The 17,071-nt window shown below is 39.8% G+C and overlaps 1 protein-coding gene across 2 annotated transcripts in view; it reads left to right on the plus strand.

The window, feature by feature from the left end:
- The window catches only part of LOC129857340 (cyclin-dependent kinase 14), a 227,456-nt gene that overhangs the window by 45,961 nt on the left and 164,424 nt on the right, over positions 1-17,071 (plus strand). For both annotated transcript variants that reach the window (XM_055925489.1, XM_055925490.1), the window contains one exon: positions 10,675-10,920. In XM_055925489.1, the coding sequence (XP_055781464.1) occupies positions 10,675-10,920 (246 nt within the window). The remainder of the gene's footprint in view (positions 1-10,674; positions 10,921-17,071) is intronic.

Below are 17,071 nucleotides of genomic sequence, written 5' to 3' on the forward strand. Positions count from 1 at the left end.
CTAATAATCTATCTAGCTCATATTGTATTGTAACTAAACCACTACCGTACATTCTCTAATAATCTATCTAGCTCATATTGTAGTGTAACTAAACCACTACCGTACATTCTCTAATAATCTATCTAGCTCATATTGTATTGTAACTAAACCACTACCGTACATTCTCTAATAATCTATTGCTCATATTGTAGTGTAACTAAACCACTACCGTACATCCTCTAATAATCTTTCTAGCTCATATTGTAGTGTAACTGAACCACTACCGTACATTCTCTAATAATCTATCTAGCTTATATTGTATTGTAACTAAACCACTACCGTACATTCTCTAATAATCTATCTAGCTCATATTGTATTGTAACTAAACCACTACCGTACATTCTCTAATAATCTATCTAGCTCATATTGTAGTGTAACTAAACCACTACCGTACATTCTCTAATAATCTATCTAGCTCATATTGTATTGTAACTAAACCACTACCGTACATCCTCTAATAATCTATTGCTCATATTGTATTGTAACTAAACCAATACCGTACATCCTCTAATAATCTATCTAGCTCATATTGTAGTGTAGCTGAATCACTACCGTACATTCTGTGGTGGTTAATTTCTTTACTATCAAATGAGGAGAGACAAATGTATCACACAAGTCTGAGTTATACTTAAACTGAATCTTTATTGACGTATTAACCTGTCTAGGATCAGCGTGGCGCTAGCGGCACACCCCCCCCCCCCCACTGAAAAACCAGTGCCGCGAAATTTAAAAAAAATATTTTTTTAAAATATTTAACTTTCACACATTAAAGTCCAATACAGCTAATGAAAGACACAGATCTTGTGAATCCAGTCAACATTTCCGATTTTTAAAATGTTTTACAGGGAAGACACAATATGTAAAGATGTACATCTATTACCTAAAAACACATTAGCATAATCCACCATCTTTTATTTGTCCACCAACACCAGTAGCCATCACCAATTCGGCTAAACTAAGATATTTATAGCCCCTAACCAACAAAAAAACTCATTAGATGACAGTCTGATAACATATTTATGGTATGGGATAGGTTTTGTTAGAAAAAAGTGCATATTTCAGGTAGATGGCATAGTTTACAATTGCACCCACCGTCACAAATGGACTAGAATAATTACAATGAGCAACGTGTTTACCTAACTACTAATCATCAAACATTTCGTAAAAATACACAGCATACACGAATCGAAAGACACAGATCCTGTGAATACAGACAATATTTCAGATTTTCTAAGTGTCTTACAGCAAAAACACAATAAATCGTTATATTAGCTTAGCACATAGCAATTAGCAGCCCAGCATTGATTCTAGCCAAAGTGAGCGATAAAAGTCAACATCGCCAAAAGATATTAATTTTTTCACTAACCTTCTCAGAATTCTTCCGATGACACTCCTGTAACATCACATTACAACATGCATATACAGTTTGATCGAAAATGTTTATATTTAGCCACCAAAATCATGGTTAGACAATGTGAAATGTAGACAAGCTGGTAAAGAAAAAGTCCTTGCGCCACTTAGACAGTGATCTACTCTTATACATAAATACTCATAAACGTGACTAAAAAATATAGGGTGGACAGGGATTGATAGACAATTTAATTCTTAATACAATTGCGTTATTACATTTTTTAATTTATCCTTACTTTTCAATACAGTTTGCGCCAAGCGAAGCTACGTCAAAAAACATGGCGTCCTAAGCCACTAAAATGTTTCGACAGAAACACGATTTATCATAATAAAAATGTCCTACCTTGAGCTGTTCTTCCATCAGTATCTTGGGCAAAGGATCCTTTCTTGGGAGAAATCGTCTTTTGGTGGAAAGCTGTCCTCTTGCCATGTGGAAATGTCAACTGCGTTCGGGATGAACTGAAAAGCGTGCCCAACTTTTCACATCGTTGCAAAAATAAATGTCCCAAAATCGCACTAAACGGATATAAATTGCTATAAAACGCTTTAAATTAACTACCTTATGATGTTTTTAACTCCTATAACGAGTGAAAAGATGACTGGAGAAATATAACAGGCTAAACTAACGCTTGGAACAGGAGCGGGTCGGTGTCCAGCACGCGCGTTACGCAGCAAGGAAAGACTTGCTAGCTACAGGGTTTTTTGATTTATAGGGCCTGTGAACGCGCAATCGACCCCATTGGAATCGTCATCACGTAAAGGCATCCAGGGGAAGACGTAAGAAGTGTCCGTATAGTCATAGCAATGACAGTGCCCTTTTAACTGACTTCAGAAGAGTGGCCAACATTTCTCAAATCTGACTCCATGTCAGGGAAATTGCTGTAGAATGGGCTCTGTTCCACTTAGAGACAAAATTTCAACTCCTATAGAAACTATAGACTGTTTTCTATCCAATAATAATAATAATATGCATATTGTACGATCAAGGATTTTGTGGGAAGCCGTTTCAAAAATTTGCCAAATTAGCATAAATAGTCTAAACAGCGCCCCCATCCCCAACAGGTTAATAAGGGAGCAGGTCAATACAACACACACATATAAAGTGAATCGATTGAGTGCTCTAGGATAATGATGGCTGGTCGACGAATCACCCTCAGATGATTAGTTGAGAGCCCAGAGACAAAAGTAGAAAGGTCTTTTATAGCCAAGATACACTCCTTTCTGTCTACATGACGAACAACAGATGTATGGAATGGGTCACAAGGTTAAGATTTGTATGAAAGATACTTTCACAGCAGACAGTATCTGCTGTAAAAACAGTTTTCTTTGTGTAGAGACCAGGGTCTGGCCCTGGGGTCATCTCTCGCTGGTACCATATAGAACAGAAACATTAACTCATGCTCTGGAATGCGGTATCGCCAAAGACATCGTAAATCTTCCAGAGGCCCATCCTCAGTAGAACACACACAGATGAGACTTCTAACAACCCCTTATTCTGTTGCATAAAACAACCATTTGATGCAATAAAAGTATTATAACAACATCTTGCAATTTTGCTCACACATTTCTCTAATAATCTTTCTAGCTCATATTGTAGTGTAACTGAACCACTACCGTACATTCTCTAATAATCTATTGCTCATATTGTAGTGTAACTAAACCACTACCGTACATTCTCTTAATAATCTATCTAGCTCATATTGTAGTGTAACTAAACCACTACCGTACATTCTCTAATAATCTATTGCTCATATTGTATTGTAACTAAAACACTACCGTACATTCTCCAATAATCTATTGCTCATATTGTAGTGTAACTAAACCACTACCGTACATTCTCTAATAATCTATCTAGCTCATATTGTATTGTAACTAAACCACTACCGTACATTCTCTAATAATCTATTGCTCATATTGTAGTGTAACTAAACCACTACCGTACATCCTCTAATAATCTTTCTAGCTCATATTGTAGTGTAACTGAACCACTACCGTACATTCTCTAATAATCTATCTAGCTTATATTGTATTGTAACTAAACCACTACCGTACATTCTCTAATAATCTATTGGTCATATTGTAGTGTAACTGAACCACTACCGTACATTCTCTAATAATCTATCTAGCTCATATTGTATTGTAACTAAACCACTACCGTACATCCTCTAATAATCTATCTAGCTCATATTGTAGTGTAACTAAACCACTACCGTACATTCTCTAATAATCTATCTAGCTCATATTGTATTGTAACTAAACCACTACCGTACATTCTCTAATAATCTATCTAGCTCATATTGTATTGTAACTAAACCACTACCGTACATTCTCTAATAATCTATCTAGCTCATATTGTATTGTAACTAAACCACTACCGTACATTCTCTAATAATCTATTGCTCATATTGTATTGTAACTAAACCACTACCGTACATTCTCTAATAATCTATTGCTCATATTGTATTGTAACTAAACCACTACCGTACATTCTCTAATAATCTATTGCTCATATTGTATTGTAACTAAACCACTACCGTACATTCTCTAATAATCTATTGCTCATATTGTATTGTAACTAAACCACTACCGTACATTCTCTAATAATCTATTACTCATATTGTAGTGTAACTGAATCACTACCGTACATTCACTAATAATCTTGCAGCTCATATATCATAGTGAGACTGTCCTATCTGGGTTAGGGTGACAGAGACTAATTCAGAGTGTCATACTAGGTAAACTACAGCTACAGTATGCCCTGCCACCAGCTATTATATAATGATAGCATGCAAAACCATTTGTTTGCACATGTCACAACCATAGACACTGATTGTGTGTGTGTCTGCCAGCCAGTTTGTTCTCTCCACAGAGTCCAGAGAGGCTCATAGAGTCTTGCTCTGACATTTTTGGGAGGTCAGGAAGGGAAGTGGGATGTGGGAGAGCTGTGGCTGGGGAATGGGAGGAACTGGTAGAGAGAGGATGTAATGCAGTAAGTATGCCTGTGTGGTGTGTGTGTTTGTGCTGTTGATGTTATTTTTGCATTAATCACTGTTACAACGTTTTGTTTGGGACATGGGTTATGTCGTTGTGTTGTTGTCGAAGTTTACTCTGCATGCATTAGTGCATTAGTGTTGCACTGTATACCAATACGTATGTACTTTTTCCAATACTAGAACATAAAAAATCCTTTGGTACTAGAATTGTAGTTTCGGTACATCTGTCAAATGTGTCTCAAGGATCAAGCCTGTCTATCAGCGCAGCCGACCCCCCCCCTCCACTCATGCTGCACAGAAGTTAATACAACGTAATGTGACACAGCATGTAGAAATGTTGAAACTGTTAATTACTGTTCGCAAAACAATGTATATACAGGCTAGAACACTTTACAATACAAGAAGATACGGGTATCTTCCAGCTTTAGGCTAACTTTCCTTTCAAGCTGACTGACAGCTAAAGGGGTCCCCGAGGGGTGCAGTGGTCTAATGCACTGCATCCCAGTGCAAGATGCGTCTCTACAGACCTGGTTCTTGGTCGCTGTAGGCCGTCGGTGTAAATAAGAATTTGTTCTTAACTGACTTCCCAAGTTAAATTTTAAAAAGAAATAAAGAAATAAAGCAAACATCAATTCACTACCCTAATACTTTTATTATCACTACCCTAGTACTTGTGATAATATGCTGATAACTATAACGCCAAATATGCTGATTTCAAAGTTGATTGCCACCAAAAACGTTATTAATTCACTTATTCGGTCTCTCTCTCACCTCTCTTCTAAAGATCTATTGCCTCAGTGAACTGACTGTGCTCTGATGGTCCGCCTTGCCTCGTGAATGATGTCATTACTGGTTAAAGAGACAGCTGACATTTTTATAAAATAAGCTTCTTCCATGCAAATGTTGTTGATCAATACAACAAATAATTCCCAAATGGAAGGGAAACAGATTGTTTGATATCTGTAGCCCCAAGAAATCAGCCCCCCAAAAAGCTAAATAACTCAATGCATGCACACGCTCCTATTGAATATGCACTGTACTGTGGATAGGCCTAGGCTACATTTTGATTTACACAGTTTATCAATAGATATTTACCATTCAAATAAATGATTACCATAATGGTGTTTTGTAGTTAGGTTGATAAAAACAAAGTCAAATCGATTGTTTAATGTATTCTCTAGTGACGTAAAAAATTCAAATCATGATGTTGAACTCAAAAGATACCCAATGATTGAACAGAGCAGTAGCTGAGTTTATCTGTCTGGATGAAGTGCCATTCTGTGACTTTGGCTAATATGCTGTCTTGTTTTGCTGTGGTATCATTTTGGTATTGAGTATCTTGATGGTATTGAGTATCTTGATGGTATTGAGTATCTTGATGGTATTGAGTATCTTGATGGTATTGAGTATCTTGATGGTATTGAGTATTGTGATAATACTACATTTAGTATCTAAAATAAGGACACATGACAACAAGGTTCTAGCTCCAGCATGTTTACTAGGCTAACCCTCGCATGTCATAAATAGGTACGGATACCCGCAAGTGACATCCTACTACATCTTCCCCTCTCCAATGAACAAGAACTCAACATACATAACCACTGAAGCATAACTGAAATGCAATTTGGAAACCAGTATTATTCTCTAACATGTTACTTCACATCCTGAAACAGTATGAAAGCATTAAATGACACAGTATGAACATTAACTTAGTCTCTTTGTGCTGGGTATGGTCCCCACAGTATGTTAACATAGTCTTTCAGCCACTCTGGTGGCTTCACATCCCTTTTTGGGCGCGCTTGTGGCTCTGTGAGCATTCTCTCTCCTTCACCCTCTTTTTGTGGATTTTCTGTGGCCTCAGTCTGTGTGGCTGGTAGATCTGGAAGAGCTCTGAGGTGTGTTTTGTTCCTTCGTACCTCTTCTGAGCCTGTGTCCACCACATAGGAGCGTGGGGCATCCGCTTTCCTCAGCACTAAGGTGTCTTTGAGTTTGTAATCCACACACATTGACCTTATGCCAGCTCTGGTCTCTCCGTAGCACGGTGTCTCCGATTAAAGTCTCCAGTTTGCATTTGTTTCAGCCGTTTGTCCCTCTCAGCGAAGGCCTTCCTGTTAGGAAATCGGGGTTTAAGCTGAGCCGGCAAGACAGGCAATGGGGAACGCAGCGTCCTGCTCATCAGGAGCTCGGCAGACGATGGCCCATGATGCAGTGGTGTAACTCTGTAAGCTAACAGAGCCATGTATGGATCCTTGTTCTTTTTCAGCAATCCTTTGACTGTTTTCACAGCTCTCTCTGCCTCCCCATTACTCTGTGCATGGTAGGGGCTACTGGTCACATGTGTGAAGTCATATTCTGCGGCAAAAGCAGGAAAGGGGCTTGCAGAGAACTGGGGAGCATTAACTGTAACCAGGACCTCAGCGACCGCTTGCCTGGGAAAAAATTACTTTAATCTATTGATAACACCAGCTGATGTGGTTATGGGTGTCTTTGCTATTTCAATGTATCTTGAATAGTAATCTACCACTAGCAGATAAGTGTCATTTTGGCAGCTCTGTTGCCATCATTGGCTCCGGATGACAAGGTTTACATTTTGTACAGACCTCACACTGGGCCACCAGCTTGGCAATCTGAGTACTCAGACCAAGCCACCACACCGACTGTTGAGCCCTCAGTCTGCATTTGGTTATCCCTCATGCACTCTGTCTAGCATTTCTGGTTGTAGAGTCTCTGGGATAACTATCCGTTGTCCTTTTATGAGATGGTCTCCATTACAGTGGTCACTTTGGTGCACCCAAAATGGCTTCAGCAGCTGAGGCAGTTCCTCCTACCTGGGCCATCCCATTTTGAGGCAGATGGGGTCTCGTTGTTCCTCTTCAATCTGCTGCAGTTTGGTCTGAGATACAGGTAGGCTGTCCCTTACTGCATTAAAGGACACCTGTACCTCACCCTCTAGACATTGCTCCTCCTCTGATAATGAATGTTTAATTGGGGCCCTGGAGAGTGCATCTGCTGTGATCAGTGCCTTCCCTGGCATATACACCATCTTGTAGGTGAACCTCAGTAATCTGAGGCGGAAGCGCAGAACTCTGGGAGGCAAGTCGTCCAGTTCTTTTGTCATTAACAGAGCCAACATTGGTTTGTGGTCAGTCTCTGCTGTAAACTGCAGGCCAATAATGTATTGGCTGAGCCTTTCACATGCCCATGTGATAGCCAATACCTCCTTCTCCACTTGTGCATACCTTTGCTCTGTGTCGGATAAGCTTCGGGAGATGTATGCTATTGGACGTCACTCCATGTTATCCTGCATCTGTGTGAGGACCGCCACTAGCCCAAAGGATGATACATCTGCTGATACCTTTGTCTTAGCGTGGGACGGTACTGGGCCAGCACTCTCTGTGAGGCCAGGTCTTCTTTGATTTTGTCAAATGCCACCTGTTGCACGTGACCCCATGACCAGTCATTCTCTTTGGCTAGTAAGTCTGTCAGGGGTTTGGTTGTATCTGAAAACTGTGGGAGGAACTTACATATAGTGGCCATGCCTAAGAAGGTCCTGACTTCAGCCACGTTCTGGGGTATAGGCATATCTGTGATGGCGCTGATCTTCTCCGGGTCTGGCTCTATTCCAGCTGCACTGATTTTGTGTCCCAAGAACAAGACCTCTGACTGTGCAGAAGTGCATTTTTCATTGAGTGTCAGGCCAGTCTTGTGGAGTCTGGTCAGAACTGCTGTGAGCCTTACATCATGTTCTGCTCTGTCCCTTCCACACACGAGCACATTTTCCGCATGGACTATGACGCCACTCAGTCCATCCAACAGCTGGGACATGCGTCTTTGGAAATGCTCAGGACCGGAAGCGATTCCAAATGGCAAAACATTAAAACAGTAACGGCCAAACGGTGTTATAAATGTTTTGAGCGCTCTACTCTCTGATGAGAGCGGAATCTGCCAGAAACCTGACCGGGCATCCAGCTTTGTGAAGACTTGTGAGCCATCCAACTGAGCCAGTGACTGCTCCACTGGTGGTAAGATGTGTCTCTCTCTGCAGAGTGCCTCATTCAAGTTAGTCATGTCCACACAGATCCTTATGTCCCCATTGGCTTTTGGGACCACCACCATCTCTACACACCAGTCAGTGAGACTCTCTATTTTAGACACCGCCCCAATTTCTTCCATCCTCCCCAACTCTTCCTTTACTCTGGCCAATAAAGGGATAGGCACACGTCTGGGGGTAGTAGGGGAGGGCATAGGGGACAGCAGGGCATAGGGGACAGCATCCTCTTTCAGGTGGATTTTGTGGTCACCTTCTATCCTTCCTAGACCAGAAAACACTTTTGGGAATTTATTTTTGAAAACCTCACCTGGGTCCTCCAGTTCGCTCACTCTCTCAATGAGTTGCAATGCTTCAATTGCTGTCAGCCCCAGCAACGGTCTGGCTAGAGAGTCAATGCCGAAGACAGGCAGGATGGCACTTTTGTCTTTACTCTCCAGTTTAATCACCAACTGCCCTACCACTGGTAATATCTTATTACTGGGCCTGTACAGTTTTTTGTTTGTAGCGAGCAAAGGGCCATCTCTTTGATACAGCCTATACAGCCACAGTGTCTTGTTTAAATGACACAACCTCCCCATTGAGTGTAATGTCTGAATGCCAGCCAGCATTGTTTTCCCTTAGTTCTCCCAGAAAGATGCTGTCCTGCTGTACCTCCTCTGAGACCTCATGCATTTGCTTTAATCGACAGACAGCTGAAAAGTGTCCTCTCCTGTGACATTTCCTGCATTCCGAATCCTTTGCTGGGCAATCTTTCTATCTGTGGAAAGGGGATTTCCCACATTTGCGACAAACACTTGAACTAGCTTTTTTTAGCTCGGTATGAAAATGCATTTATTTCCTCACTCTCTTCGCTCTGCAAGGAGCTGCTGTCGCGCAGCATACGGTTTACAGCAAGGTAGGCTGGGAATCCAAATGTAACTTTTCAGAAAGTGATATATTTCTTATTCCCACCACAATCTGATCTCGGATCAGCTCTTCCCTGAGCGTGCCAAACTGACAATGTTCTGCTAGTTTGTGAACAGCTGTGATAAAACTGTCGGTGGTTTCACCCGGTCAGTTTTGAATGTCCATACAATCAAAATTCTCTTGGGGACTAATGCGAAATCCGTCAGCACTAGCCACTGGCCTGTCCGTGTTTGCGCCAGAGCCCGTTGAACTTGGAGTCGCTAACCCTGAAATCCCGCCAGCTTCTTCCTCTTGCAACATGTTGCTTAGCAGTAACTTAGTCCTTGCTCGTTCGCTAGCAAAATAATGATATGCGCTGTTTTATCTCCAACACTGTGCCCTCCCCGCTTTAAAACAGCCTGAATGTATGATTTACTTCGTTCTTCACGTTTATGTGATTATTAAAACCACTTCTGACACCATGTAGTATTATCTAAAATAAGGACGCACGACAACAAGGTTCTAGCTCCAGCATGTTTACTAACCTAACCCTCGCATGTCATACCTAGATACGGAAACCCCCAAGGGACATCCTTCTACACAAAAAATTAGGATTTGTTGTTGTTTGTTCCCTGTCAGAAGCCCAACTGTGTAACGTGACTAATCGTAACCTGGGTGAGAGAGCTACTCCGCTCTGAGAGCTGCAAGGTGACTCTTCTGCAGCCTGGTCATTGTATATATGTAGTGATTAGAATAGCAGCTTGTTGGAGAGTCCAGTACTAAATATTTCATCTGAAAGGTAGGCTGTGGCACAACACGACACGCTGCCTGGTCCTTTTTGGCCCAGGGAACAAACACACTCTTTGTGTGGAGTAGCCGGTAGGTTGCATTGTGTTTAGAGGAAATGCGTGTGTATGTGTGTGTTTGTGTGCGCATATGTGCATTTGTGTGTGCGTGTGCGTGTGAGTGTGTGTGTAGGCGCAGCAGCAATGGGGTGTGAAAGAGGTAGCAGCAGAAACAGAGTAGGCTGGTTGCTGTGTTTTGATCAGAGGGATATGGAGATAAAGATCTTCAAAAGAGAGAGGAAGCACTGGGACTCCACAGGGAGGGAGAGATAGAGACAGAGAGATTACATGAAGGTAGATCTAGAGGAGGAGGGGAGTTGGTGGGGGGAAGGGGGGTAATTTTGGTCCGACAGCAGTATATGCAGATGTAATCATTTTCCTCACTTTCATTTTCACTCGCCCTCATTCTCCTTTCTCTCCTCCCTCTCTCTCGGTCCCTCTCTCCTCTCAGATATGTGTCACAAAGATGTCAACACGCAGCGGCCAGGGAAAGGACTCGGTCATCACGCCCCTGGACACCATCCCTGAGGACAGGAAGGTAAGGGTTCAGCGGACACAGAGCGGTTTCGACGCCTTCGAGAAACCCGCCAGCCAGGTGAAGAGGGTGCACTCAGAGAACAATGCCTGTATCTCCTCCAAGGCCTCCTCTACTGGGAAAGAGTCGCCCAAACTGCGCCGACACTCCAGCCCCAGCTCTGTAAGTCTATACAGTAGCCTACACACTGTATGCTACATACTGTTTATAAAATACACAGCACAGTATATAGTATACACAGTCTGTTGTCTACTCACTGAACAGTAGGGATCATTATTAATAATGATAATTACATAATTACAAATATTTTGTGGACTGTAAATTGACCACAAGAATCCCAAACAGATATAATGTGGGAATACATGGGAATACATGGCAACAGATGTATTAAATACAAATCAGTTGGAGCTGTTTTCCTGGTGTTTTTACAGTCTTTTATGTCCAACATTTTTGACATGTATTTTTTTATAATTGTTGTTGATTTCTTGCTTTGAAAACTTGGTGGTCAAATGAAACCACCCACGAGCCAAATTCAGCCCACAGGTCGCCAGTTGGGAAACACTGCTGTACAGTATATACAATGCACAGTACGGTCATACAATGGATACTGTACAGTCGATAGTATACAGTACAGACTATAGGCCTGCAGTACATTATACTGGTTGGCGTGACTATAGTATGTATTGGTTGAAGCTCAATGTTAAATTCAGATCTCCCTACCATCACATGTAAGCCAATATGACACCCTCCCCGCTTCTCGTATTGCTCTCATGTGCACATTTCTGCCCAATAAAAACCAACGATGTGCCACTTTTCTGGAGCATTTTTGACAATGCTAACATCTTTTCAGCCGAATCTCAGAGTTCTAAAACCGGGTGCAACTCGGTTGCTACGCAACAGTAGCAGCTAACTAGGAAAATGCTTGTAGCTGCAGCTAGCTAGCTTACACCAGTTGGATAAGAAGCAAAAGGAAGGTAGCTAACTAGCTACCTAGGTATATTTTGCTATGGCTGAACACTTGTGTGTAATCAACTTTGGGAAAACTGCCACACTGTTTATTTTTAATACATGCACACGCCAGAACAAACGTGTCGCTGTTAGAAAATCCAGAGCAAATTATATCCCTTAGCTTATTCATTAGTACGCACCCTCCTCTGTCAATGCTATTTTCTTCTTGTCATTATAATCCAAATTTGCGCTGACTGATCGACACAGTGTCAAGTTACTTTTCAATGTGTTCCTGAAAACCTGAAGTCGTCCTCCACAAGTAAAACGTAGCAGGGGTGCAGGTTGCACACAAAGCATCCAGGTAAAACAACAACCTCATAAGGATCATTGCTTGTTTCCACGACCCGTGTGAAGTCAAAATAAAATGCCATGTTTGCTAACTTGATTAGTTATGTGATAAAATGTAACTGTTTTCAACACATTGACGGTTTCAGGAACCAAGCAAGAGAAATAAACGTTCAGTCAGTACTGAGTGAATGAACAACAACATTTTGTAACGAACGTGTGCTGTCATCATTCATATAGTTGACATACCTATAACAGGGTCCGTAGTGTAACGCTTAGCATCACCACGCTGGGATTTGAAGGTCCTGGGTTCACCTACCGGAGGGGCTATTTTGGCCATTCTCTTTCGTTTATAGTTTTTGACACCCCCTCTCTTTCCCAGTACACACACTCACACACTGGTGTGCACACGTACGCACAATGTGTGATTACTTTCATTTATTAGGTGTTTCTTAAAAGAGCCTTTGGGTTCGTTGGGCATCATTGAGTGGCAAGGTACAGAGAGTGTGATGCATACTAGTACTGGTGCGCGCGTCTTGCTTCTACGGAGGGGAGAACAGTGTAGAGACCAGCTCTCAAACTCTTGAAGAAGACGTCATTGCCCTCATCTGTCAGATGCATGCCATCCCTACGTTACAAATACATGCGATAAGTTGCACAGGTTGTAAACGATTCCTTTTCAGGCGCCACTTTCTGTCATTTGAGAAGCTAAGAAATTCTTCAAGCTGGCCCACGTCGAGCTGACAAACGACTTACGCTTATTCATAATCACACAGTACATCACACACTATCAGTAACAGTTATGTATGTTCTGTTCCAGATCTGTGAGTACGCCCATCTAATTTCATATTTGTACTGCCATTTATATATGTGGGAATGTGTGCTCTTTTACTGGAGTTGGACAGCTGTGTACAGCATTACTAAAAACATTTGTAGCTAAAGGATTTAGAGCACCTATCCAATGTCAGATTTGTGAATATTTATTCTTAAAAGTATTTTGTACTTTTTTGTTACAGGTGTTTCTCAGCAGTTTGACATTTGTCACGGTGTTTGTATCAGGAGTTACTAAAATTGCTATTGACGAGCCACAGGGTCATACGGGCGTTTTTGCTCACCAAGACCTCAGCTGTTCATCGAGACCTGGAATAGTAGAATCAGGTGTGGTAGAACTGGGCTTGAACAAGAAAGCCTGCATTACCCTGTAGCTATTCAAGCGCAATTGTGGCCATCCCTCAATTGTAAGTGCAAAGTTTACTATGTCTGATGAATGTACTGTCGTGGTAATTTCCTGTATTACTAAATGAGGAGAGTTTACAAACCACACACAAGTCAGAGTTATATTTTAAACAAAACTACTACTGGTAACAATAGATAAAACAACATTTCAAATAACCTAATCAAATAAAAATCACTAAACTGAAAAACTCCACAAAGAAAAATGATTTAACCCATATGGTCATAGGAAAATAGAATTAAAGCAGCCTTAGTTAATATGGCTAAGAACTATATTGTTCAATTACACAAATTACCTTGAAATCAGTATTACAAATGACCATAAATTCATTATCCAAATGGCTTTCCAATGAGGGTGATCAAGCCACAATGGAAAGTCATGATACATACAAAATCCTTCAAATAAGTATTTTTTACTATATTAGACAAATTACAAAAATAGTCAAACATTTCCTACATGTTGTATCCCAGGTTCCCAGAACATTCCTTTATCAAAATAATTCAAAATAATAAATAAATAAATAAAATAATTCACGTGTTTAAAAACTCAGAAAATAAAAATTCCATGTGCGTGTGTGCCCCTTTAAGATACCTTAGCACTAACACAAATGAACCACTCACCAAACCCAAAGGAAACATTTTTAAACAAATCAAACATAGTATTTTAAAAACACCAACAAATAGTCATAACAAATGTTTTTTTGTGTGTATATGCAGAACTTAATGTAAAAACACACACAAACTTAAGTTAACTATAAACAAAACCTAATAATAATGATAATTCCATTGTACTTCCTCCAATCATTAATCATACATTTTAATCGACACCAATGTATATGTATGCTTAAGTGAACATGCTACCCTTCAATAAAATTATCCTGATATCATTACTATCTAAATGTAATTATTTTTCCTCTGTCGCAAATGTAGTACATTTCTCAGCGTAAGGAATCAGTGATATTTAATCCCAGGCATTTAATAAAAATGTAGACATGTTCTCCCATGTCTCCTTTAACTTGCATACTTTAGATAACTTCCATCCGTCCCGGAAGAAAGAATCCTACTCAAACACATCAGATAATACAATGTTTAATTAAGTACAATCAACTCCTAAAATAAACAATAAACAGTAAACAATAAACAAACACATAACCCCTTTAATCAGCAATCTAATCATTTCAACCTGTTGATATGTTTAGTAAAAACATCCTGATTTTTTAACAAATCTAAAATCTTCCAAAAGTTGGCGCTGTATAATCAGCGTAAAAATCGAAACAAACTTTTTTCCACTCATATCCGTAAGGTTTTCATTCCCCAAAGGTCAATCCTGTTCAGCTTGTACATTAATGATCTTCCTTCTGTCTGTACAGGGTCCGAAGTTCCAATTTATGCAGTGATAAATTCATGCAAATAACAAACAACAAGCTACACAAGAATTCATTACTGTAATGGTTCAGATGACAAAATTGCTCATAATTGCTCAAAATTGCTCATTTTTGCATCTCAATAAAATAAAACACAGTCTGCATGTTCCTCACAAAGAAAACAACTGATGCCCCCGAGACAGATTTCTATGTATCAGGGGAAAAGCTCAAATAACCAAATTCAACTTAGCTAATTTTCCAAAACATATGAAATTGTTTTGACTATAGAGGTAACCAAACTATAATAAAACCCAAACCTTGTGGCAACAGATCCACAAGATCCGCCATGAGAAATGACTGTATAGTTCCCTTAAGGAAAAGTACCTTTAGTCCATCTGCTTTCAGTGTGAAAGCTTCCCATGTCTGGAATACCCTGCCATTAGACACACACAACTGTGATTAATGATGCACTGTCCCTGTAAACATAAAAACGACTCAAACTGCAATCAACTTTAATGACGTGACATTGCTCCACGTAATGGAAACAGATTACAATGTTAGAATACATGAACTTTCTTGCTCAAATTCACTGGTGTTACCTAAACAATCAAACCAAGAATCAATAACCATTAGAATACATTATCACAATGTTTCCTTACTCACACCTGAATCACTTTCAGCTTAATATATCCTATTTTTCTTTCCTTCTAGTGGGCAAAAAATATAACCCCTCTCCAACAACGTTTTGTCTTACCTCTTATCGTAAGATTAAAACCAAACTTTACAACTTTCTCTTCTCTTTCCTCTTCCCACTTATGAAATGTCCAAGACTTAAAAAATAACACGCAACGCCAAATTTATAACAAATGTCAGTTAATCCATAAGAATGAAAAACATTTCGGTAGGCACCTCTCTATCGCCATTATCTCTCCGCTATTATTTAGAATATCTTTAATTTAGGTAACTGTCTCCTCTATGATTCAGTAATTTAAATACAAATCCATTCTCAATACATTATTCCAGCAGATCATTTAGGCAAAAGACACCGTCTTGCATCAAAATTCGCTGCGCTATTATTTTGAATGAATTAGTCTTATCAATTTAACCTAAACAATCTATTAAAATGTTCAATTTAACCCTTCTTTCAATTTGAACCTAACAAGCTATTAAAACGTTCCGTTTATATCTTATCCAAACACTAGCGATATCACGATCGTGTGGCGGGTTGATGGACCAAAACGCAGCATTTGGAAAGTAAGCCATCTTCTTTTATTTTAAAAGATGACGAAAAATAAACACGAAACACTTAATACAAACTAACAAAACAACAAACGATCGTGAAGCTAATAAACGTCGTGCACATACAACAGGCTACAAACGTTCTGACAGACAATTACTCACAACCAATGAGAGCCTATGGCTACCCTAAATAAGGCTCCCAATCAGAGACAACCGAAATCAGCTGTCTCTAATTGGGAACTCATTCAGGTAACCATAGACTCTCCTAGACAACTAAACATACATAGACAACACTAGACACATGTACTCCACACAAACCCATATACTATACCCAACAACCCCTTTACCATAAAAACACCCAAAACCAACAAAACACAAACATTCCCCATGTCACACCCTGACCTAACTAAAATAATAAAGAAAACAAAGAATACTAAGGCCAGGGCGTGACAAGCGACCATATCTTTCCAGGCAAAACATACAATTATTTGAATTACAATCAAAAACTCAGATTTTAGTTTGCATTTGCCGGGAACCAACCTTTGGTCTCCAGCTTGGAAGGCAGCTATTTAACCACTAATGCTATTTGAATGACTAAGACTCTCCGCACATAAACCCACTTTACAATTCTCTGTATTCGTAACTATCAAGACACTTATAGCCCTAATTTAAAGGTCCAAGCGTTATTCCGGCTATGATTCTCACATGCTAAATGAATAGATTAGCAGTCAAAGAATAAAATCAACATTTATAGACTAGGAAACAGATCTTGCGCATTTTAATATAAAAGTAGATTATGTTTACTCAGGCAACGTTACTTTACTACATCACATTAATCACACAATGATAATTAGTTTGATGGAAACCTTAGGCTTTGTATGAAATCATAAATTACGTCGAGATTCCATTTTAATTCGCTCTAACTTTATGGAAAACGGTTTATTCAATAAATCCCGCAACTCCTCTCATACTGGGAAGAAAAGACCTTAAGGGCAGTTTTATTTCAAATGTTGTACCCAGACGGAGATAATCCAATCAGCGTTTTATAGTTCCATCGTTAGGGTAAGATAACCAAAAGTGGACACTCTAATCAGTTTCTAGAGCTCAATTTCCCAGATTTTGTAGACAAGTTTCATAGTGCCTTAAACCTCATCTTTATCAAATTATCCATTAAAGATACCAAC

Source organism: Salvelinus fontinalis, chromosome 6 (assembly GCF_029448725.1).
Source record: "Salvelinus fontinalis isolate EN_2023a chromosome 6, ASM2944872v1, whole genome shotgun sequence".
Classification (NCBI taxonomy): domain Eukaryota; kingdom Metazoa; phylum Chordata; class Actinopteri; order Salmoniformes; family Salmonidae; genus Salvelinus; species Salvelinus fontinalis.